Source organism: Dipodomys ordii, unplaced genomic scaffold (assembly GCF_000151885.1).
Source record: "Dipodomys ordii isolate 6190 unplaced genomic scaffold, Dord_2.0 Scaffold227, whole genome shotgun sequence".
In the NCBI taxonomy this organism is placed as follows: domain Eukaryota; kingdom Metazoa; phylum Chordata; class Mammalia; order Rodentia; family Heteromyidae; genus Dipodomys; species Dipodomys ordii.
The window spans coordinates 1,026,332-1,034,748 of record NW_012267443.1 but is presented as its reverse complement, the minus strand read 5'-3'; the positions used below and the strand labels follow the sequence as shown (position 1 = coordinate 1,034,748).

The 8,417-nt window shown below is 39.9% G+C and overlaps 1 protein-coding gene across 1 annotated transcript in view; it reads right to left on the bottom strand.

Annotated features, from left to right (window-relative positions):
• Slc25a13 (solute carrier family 25 (aspartate/glutamate carrier), member 13) overlaps window positions 1-8,417 on the bottom strand; it is a 150,599-nt gene that overhangs the window by 69,973 nt on the left and 72,209 nt on the right. The window contains exon 6 of the mRNA XM_013035852.1: window positions 1,145-1,291. Coding sequence (XP_012891306.1) covers window positions 1,145-1,291 — 147 coding nt within the window. The remainder of the gene's footprint in view (window positions 1-1,144; window positions 1,292-8,417) is intronic.

Below are 8,417 nucleotides of genomic sequence, written 5' to 3'. Positions count from 1 at the left end.
GAGAGATCTAAGATGGTTCAGTTTTCAGTTTCTGGTCTGCCCATGACTCTAACAAGTAATGTGTATGCTTTTTATCCCCTCGATAAAGAAAGATGAAGATTAGCATATCATATACTGAAAAATATTCACCAACATTAATATATTACAAATTTGTTTTTCTTCAACCAATTAATATGGGATAGCTTCAGTACCCATGGGTTCCATATCTGGGGATTCAACCAGTCACAGAGTGAAAAGATTTGTATTTGTACTAAACATATGCATATTTTCTTAGTATTCCCTAAACAATACAGATATAAAAATACAGCTGGGCACTGGTGGCTCAGGCCTGTAATCTTAGCTACTCATGAGGTTGAGATCTGGGGCTCAGGGTTCAGAGCCCAAGCAAGAAACACCATGAGACTCTTTTATTGCCAATTAACCACCAGAAAACCAGAAGTGGAGCAGTGGCCAAAGTGGTAGAGTGCGAGCCTTAAGCTAAGGAGCTTAGGTACGGTGCCCAGCCCCAAGTTCAAACCCCACAATCATCATCAACAAAAACAAAAATAATAATGAATTAATATATATATATATATATATATATACACATATATATATATGTAACATCAGATTGAATCAAAAGTAGTCAGAGATCATTTAAAGTATTTAGAAGATGTGCATAGTTTATATACAAAGATTGCACCATTTTATAAAACCATTTAGTGTGCAGAATTTGGAATGTGAGAGGTTCTGGGATCATTCTCATAGATGCTGGTGGATGATTGAATATTTCTCTAAACTACCCTATGATATGCTAATACAACAAATTAACCTACCTACTAAATAAACCTAAACATACTTTTGTTCCTCAGTGTATAACATATGCAATTACAGTAAAAAAATGTTTTAGTGTTTAAACAACATATGTAAGAGTTATTCTTTATATGCTTGTTTGCTCAAGCTGGCACTACCACTTGAGCCATATCTTTAGAAGACTTATCTACCCAGACTGATCTCCAACGCGATCCTTCAGATCTCAGCTTTCTAAGTAGCTAGGATTATAAGCATGAGACATGGGCACCTGGCTAAGAATTGTTATTTATAATTCATTATTTACTGAAACTAGGTGGAATAAACTACTTCATTAGGGCAAGGTACAACTTACAGCCACTAGACATTCTTCTACAAAAGGTGTCAAGACATGGGGGCGGATGGTGACCATGATGTCTCGGAAGTCAATGGCTGTGACTTTTCCAGTCTTGGCACTGTCCCGCTGCACAAAGGCTTGCTTTGCATGCTCCAACTGTATTTCCTATAAATACAGATTACAAAATCATTACTTTATGCCTCTTATTTGTTACTACAAATGACAAGCTAAAGAAATGTCTGCTACATCATGACTTAACATGCCCTTAGTTGCCTATTTAGTGGCATCCCCAAGCTACTGCTGCTGTCAAAAGGTACAGTCAGATCAGTGATCCACCTTGGATCCTGGGGTCAAAGAAACATTTTCTTGCTCTGCTAGAATCTGAAACACAAACAGAATGAAAACAGGAAACATTTAGTAGGTTTGAAGATCTCGCCAGATCCAGCAAAAAAGTGATGCAGAACAAAAGGAAATGCACACAGAACATTAGTCCCTCTCCAAAGATGAGCAATTCTTAACCACAAGCTGCTTTACATTAAACACATGATTAACAAGAATGAAAAGAGTGGTTCTCTGTGGGAAAATGTTATTTCTCTAACACAGATTTCTCAGCCTTGACATGACTGTCGTGAGACACTACCTTGTGCATCCCTCCCTCTCTTCCCACTAGATGCCAGTAGCTCCGCCCACCAAGGGATATGACAATCAAAAATTACTCCCAACATTGCCATCTGTCCTTACTGAGATGACCACTGCTCTGTGGTTATACTTTTATAATCCCACCTATGACCGTTTACTCCATTATTTTATTGAACGTATATATAATGTATCAGCATGAATGTAGCTTTCAATTGTTCAGTTTCCTGGAAATATATGCAAGTATAAAAGCTGGGCAGCTGGGCGCTGGTGGCTCATGCCTGTAATCCTAGCTACTCAGGAGGCTGAGATCTGAGGATTGCAGTTTAAAGCCAATCTCTGCAGAAAAAGTCTAGGAGATTCTTATTTCCAGTTAATCAGAAAAAAGCCAATGTAGAACTGTGGCTCAAGTGATAAAGTACTAGACTTAAAAGCAAAAATGCTAAGGTACAGCTACTAGGCCCTGAGTTCAAGCCCCAATATTGGCACCAAAAAAAAATAGTGCTTCATTTTAGTTCTGGCATCTATCAGTTTTGCTTGTTCCACACACAGTACTCAAACCTGGTCCCTCAAAGCTTAGTTATTGGCATATCGGTTTTCTGATCACTGGCTGCCATTCTTCTAGCTTCCTTTGCCCCAAGAGTAATCAAATTATATTCTTGAGGCCTGTGAAAATTCATTCAAATGCATCCTTTCCTTTTCCATCCTGATTCCAGAGGTTCAGGGCCTTCTTAGGCCTCACCTAAATTAGCACCATGGCCCAGCTGCAATGTGAAGCCTCCTCACTCTAGCCTCAGCAGTCTACCTTGAATGCAATAACCTCCTTTTTGACCTTTACCTCCTTCTGCAGACAGCTAATGGCCCTTCCTCACAGAAACCCATGTCCAAGGCTGAGCACTCAAATGCTTACAAGAGCGAGTCTTAGCATCATCTCTCATCAACCCATGCCCAGTCCTGCCAGACCCTCCCTACAGCTTGTAAATTCAACTGAGTGTCCTAACTGAAAATCAGTGTCCTGAGTTCATGTGTCCCTCTGCCTCTGTTCCTCAATTCTGAAACCTGTTATTCCATTGTACATCAGAATCAGAGCTGGCATTCTCACTTTTCTCTACCATGTACCAATTCTGTTTCTTCCACTTAGTCTGCTGAGGGAAATGCTTCAGGTATAGTCCAAACTAACACAATAGAAGTGACCACTGATGACAGGTAGTCAAAAAAATCAGGTATATGAACAAACCATAGTCTATTGAACAAAGCAAAAGTTCTCTATATGAATGCCTCCAATTCAAGAGGACAGAAGGAACCAACTTCTCAACAACCTATAGTCTGCATTCAATTGAAAGGAATGAACGGTCGCCTTCAAATTGCAAGACACACTGTTAATGCCAGTATTACTCTCCACAAAAGCAGAACGTATGTTCAATTGTTTACCATCTCCTCTAGTCATAGGGATCCTGGCATTACGTCCCTTCACTACTGTCTCCTCAGACTGCAGGAAGCCATCAGAACCTAATACCATTCTGGTGCAACAGATGCCAAAGGAATAGGGGAGGATTCTCGCACTATGGGGGATGCAGTTGTGACTGGTGGTGGTGGGTCATGCCTGTAATCCCATCTCCACGAGACAGATACTAGGAGAATAACAGTTTGAGGTTAGTCTAGACAACAATTAATGAGACCACCGTCTCAACCAATAAGCAAGTCATGTGGTGCACATCTGTTTGAATCTCAGCTATGCTGTAAGTAGGAAGATCATAACCCAGGTACAGTGCCAGGCAAATATAAGACGCTACTCAAACAATAACTAAAAGCAAAAAGGACTCAGGGCATGGTTTAAGAAATCGAGAGTACTTACCTACCATGTATAAGGCCTTGAGTTCAAATTCAAGTTCTACACCCTTCTTATTTGTTATTAACTATCAAAATTCTTTCAATTAGGCAGTTAAAAGGTTCTTCACACAGTGATCATCAACAATTTGCGAAGACACTTTTGGTAACTCCTGAAGATTGGAAACATGAAAATTCCATGCAGACAAGAAACCTGAGCTATATAGTTCTTTCAATAGTAGAAACACTAGGTGGTGAAATATTAGGTGGTACTCCACTTTAAGGTAGAGTACTGAAGGTAGGTTTTGTAATTGTCTGTGTCTGGCTATCTGTGTCTTGGCTGTTGCCACTATCCAAATACCTACCACTATGATCTGAATCCACCAGACACCAATCCAAACCACTTTCTCAATCCAAGAGACTCTTATCTCCAAATAACCAATAAAAAGTTAAAAAAATGGAGGTGTGGCTCAAGTGACAGAGTGCCAGCCTTGAGCAAAAAAGCTAAGTGAGAACATAAGACCCTGAGTTCAAGCCCCAGTGCTAGCACCAAAAAACAAAACAAAATAAAATGTTCTGTCCTTATTCACTTCTTTGTTCGCTCTCAGCCCCAAGAGACTGAGAAGGAGAAAGGTAGGTAGATTCCTATGGAAGAAACTGCATCAGTAACAGTGACTTACAAATGATGCTTTCAGCTCTACACAGTGGCACACTCCTGTAACCCAAGCACTCAAGAGGCAGATGCAGGAACACTGAGCTTGAGGCCAGCCTGGGCTAGATACCAAGTTCCAGATCAATCTATTACAGTAAAAGACACTACCTCAAATACCAAGGGCTGGGATGTATCTCCGTGGTAAAAATACCACTAACATAACATCAAGCCCTGGCTTCCATTCCTAGCCCTGCAGAGCGGGAAAAACAACAACAACAGCAAGAACAACATCAAATCCAAGTTCTCATGGGCACCTCTACAGTTGTTTGAAGAAAACCTAACAAATGTGCAGCGCTACCAAGACTGATAGTTCCAACATTTGAACCTAGAAGGGATAAAAGAGCTTTAACAATTGAAAGAGCTTTTAGTTTTAGTGTGCCTAGAATATAGCATATACAAAATAATGCCCTTTCCTAAGCAAAAAAGACCAGAAGGCATAAGCAAGTCATGGGGGCAAGGGGAGGATGTGAATAACAGCCGGAGGCACAATGGTTCTAACCACATATTCATGGTAGAAATCTATCAAGGATAAAGCCATTAGATTTTTTTTTTTTTTTAACAGTAAACCAGAGACTGAAATCAGGGCCTCACATTTGCTAAGCAGGTCCTCTACGACTTGAGTCATGCTTCTAGCCCTTTTCCATTGGTTATTTTAGAGATAGGGATTTGCTTTATGCCCAGGCTAGGTTGGAATGAGATCCTCCTATTTCTATTTCCTCTTATCACCGGGGATGATAGGTACATACCACTGAACCCACTCAAATCCTAAAATGTTCAGCCACTGGTTGAGATGGAGTCTCAGGAATGATCTTCGATCCCTACTTGGCCTAGAGGCCCAATTTCCAGATCTCCCCACCTGAAAGTAGCTAGGATTATAAGCTTGAGCCACTGCTATAGGCTTGGCTATTGACATTTCTTTAAAAAAAAATTGATGGACAAAATGTTTGAGTGAGGTTTTAGCACAATACACAGTAGTACTCAATCTATAAACAATTGAGCGATGCTCACTTGCAAAGTAGCAGTTGCCTGTCTGGCTGTAGCTAACCACACACAATTTTGCTTTAATAGATGGGTATGAAAGTACTGTGTGTGTGCCAGATCCAATAGTTTGAAAACCTGGAAGAAGAATGCAGGAACAATCTCAAAACTATGACCTGGGAGATATGGCCAGGTGATCTGAATGCATTTTAGGACCTAACCCTTCCTTCAAGAAACATGCACATTAAAGTCTGTTACACATGACCTTGAGACAAGGTCATGCATGATGGGCATTTAGTACGTGAGAGCTTTGATTTTTGCTGAGATGGAAGGTTTAAAATCCTCTAAAGTCCTTTGCAACATATGGAAGAGAGTTGTGAGTGATTCTAAAAGAGCCACAGAAAAAGAAGGATGGTGAAAATGGCAAATTGAAGGCTTACATATTTACTGTAGGCCAGAGGTTAGGCTAAGAATTTCAAGACAGTAATTCATTTAAAGCTTTAAAACCATATGAAGTAATATTTATTGCATTCACTTTACAGAGATACTGGAAGCTCAGGATGGTTAAGTAGCCCAAAGCCACATAGCTTAGGAGTTGCTAACCTGAGATCCATACCAAGAAACACCTGACTCCAAAACTGGGGTTCTCAAATGACTTATGATTCCCTTATTATAAAGGGGTCATAACAAAAGAATTTAAGAAGTGTTTGCGATGAGGGCTTGAATGCTGTAAAAATGAAGCAAGATAGAATATTCCCTGGTAATTGTCACCTTGGAGAACAGAAGGGATAGGAGAATCTACCATGAAGAAAAATAATTAAAGAGAGAGGGGAGTGGCAGGGAAGGTGGTTGACCAGAAAGAAAATCCTGGCATAAATGAATTTAAGTTATAAGCAAAAGTTACGCTGCTCTCTATAAAAGCTAGCTGGAGGTGTAGGTATTAATATTAATTTTGGCAATTAGACAACTGGGGTTTTCAGTGAAATACTTTTATCAAGTGTAGAGTGTATACTGTGCCACATGGACTGTGGGGTGTTCCTGCTTCATCTCTTTAAGCCCTTCCAACACCTTATGAGATGGATCCCACCAATACTATCAAGAAAACCGAGGTGAAGACAGCCACCATTAAAAGAGGCCAGGGACAAAGTGGACAAACATCCTGGTGGTATGGCTCTGGAGCAATGACCTCAACCTACACAGGTCACTTGTGTATATATATGAAGGTATATATACAAATACAAAACTAAATGAGTCAGGACACACAATGGAGTCTGAGAGTATGTAGAAACTCCAGAATGCTGGGCAGATGCCATGCCTCCATGAAGAGAGATCTTAACAGTGCCAGCCAAGGGAGGCTGGTGAAATGCAGCTGATGAAGCTGATACCAGGGGGAGAGAGGGAGAATACCCCTTCTATCTCCTGAGGTCATAAGGCCCCAGAGCAAGAAGCTCTTCAGCTCTCTCTCAGGCAGTTCTGCTGAAGCGCATGAAAGGAGGCCAGATTCCTCTGTAGTATTCACCAGTGAACTGTTTCTGTTCCCTCTATTCTGCTGCATGATGCTTAATGGAATAGGCTTTTATTGTAGCAGTTACGAACTACTTCAACACACCCATTCAGATTGCTGTAGGAAAAAAAAAAATCAAACTCTTTAAAATTGCTAGGTGTACAGAAATAAACATATATAGGGGTTACTCTGCTTCAGGTCTTACATTCATGCTTCTAATAGTTCCAGGCCTGTCATTTCCTTAATAATCTCCAATTTTCAAGTGGGTATATTTTGAATGCAAAAAATTCTTTCCACCTCTATTCAGACATACAAGTTTGTACTTTAGCCTGAGAACAATTTACCAGGAAAAAAAAGACCCATAAAGTAAGCAACAGATCCAGATGATTTATATTATAAAGCCAAAAACACGACAAAAAAAAAGCTGGCCAATTTGTGTTGTGCATTTTCATTTTTTTTTAAATATGAAATTTGAATAAAAGCAGAGCTAAGAAAATAATTCAAAGAATTGGGGCGTCAAAGAAGAATTCAAGACAAAATGCAGGTTAATTGTTTACCAAAACAAAGAACAAAAATACATGAAGGTGGTATGCTTTAAAATATGGTATCATATTATTTATCCCTATTTCAACAAATTACATCAAGCATCAGAACCTAAGGAGTATTTACCATACTTTGTTTTCATAATCCTATGCTAATAGGAGGGAACAATTTGAATTAAGATGAAAGTCTCCATATTTTAATTAGGAGTAAAAAAGGTAAGTGAATGATGAACTAAGTAGAAAGACATACAGTTCCCATTCTTTACATTTTCCTTTGTACTCCACATTCTCCCCTAGTCAGACTTTCAGAGTACATGGTGAAATTTCATCCCCAGTTTCCTGGCTGCAGCCTTTCATGAAAAGAGCCATCAGAAGTGATGCCACATGCAGCTCTGCTATACAGCAGCACCTTGGCAGAAACCAAGTACAGAGCCTTTCTATCTCTATTTCCTTGCTGTTCTGATTTAATGTTAAACTTCACAGTGGGGAGTGGCTGGGAAACGCTCTTTTTTTTTTTTTTAAAGCAGGATGTTCTTGTAAAAGCCTACACAACAGGCTGCTCAACAAAACAGCAAGCAGATGAACACTGTGGACACACCTGGCACAGTGAATCCTGATTCCTTTGCCCAGAGAGTACAAAATGTGCAATATAAATGGAAGATGTCCTGCATCAAACTGTCCAAGTGACTAGGATCACAACTCTAGTCACCTTTTGCCAAACTAGCCACAGCTTCCATTTGGATATGAAAAGAGAACCTGATCTACTGACAACAAACTGACAAAAAACAACATAGCCACCTTTATCCATGATTCCTTTCAAATACAAAGGGACACTGGATTTATAAAACAGCACTCAAATTATATTACGTTTTCTGGCTGTACCAACTTAGAATCAACACATGTTAAAAATGCAAATATGATTGTGGTTTCTGTCTACTAAGGGTGCATGGTATAGATACTTTCAATAATATGAATAACAAGCTGAGGTTCAAAAAAGAAATACAGGGCCAGGCGCCGGTGGCTCACGCCTGTAATCCTAGCTACTCAGGAGGCTGAGATCTGAGGATTGAAGTTCAAAGCCAGCCTGGGCAG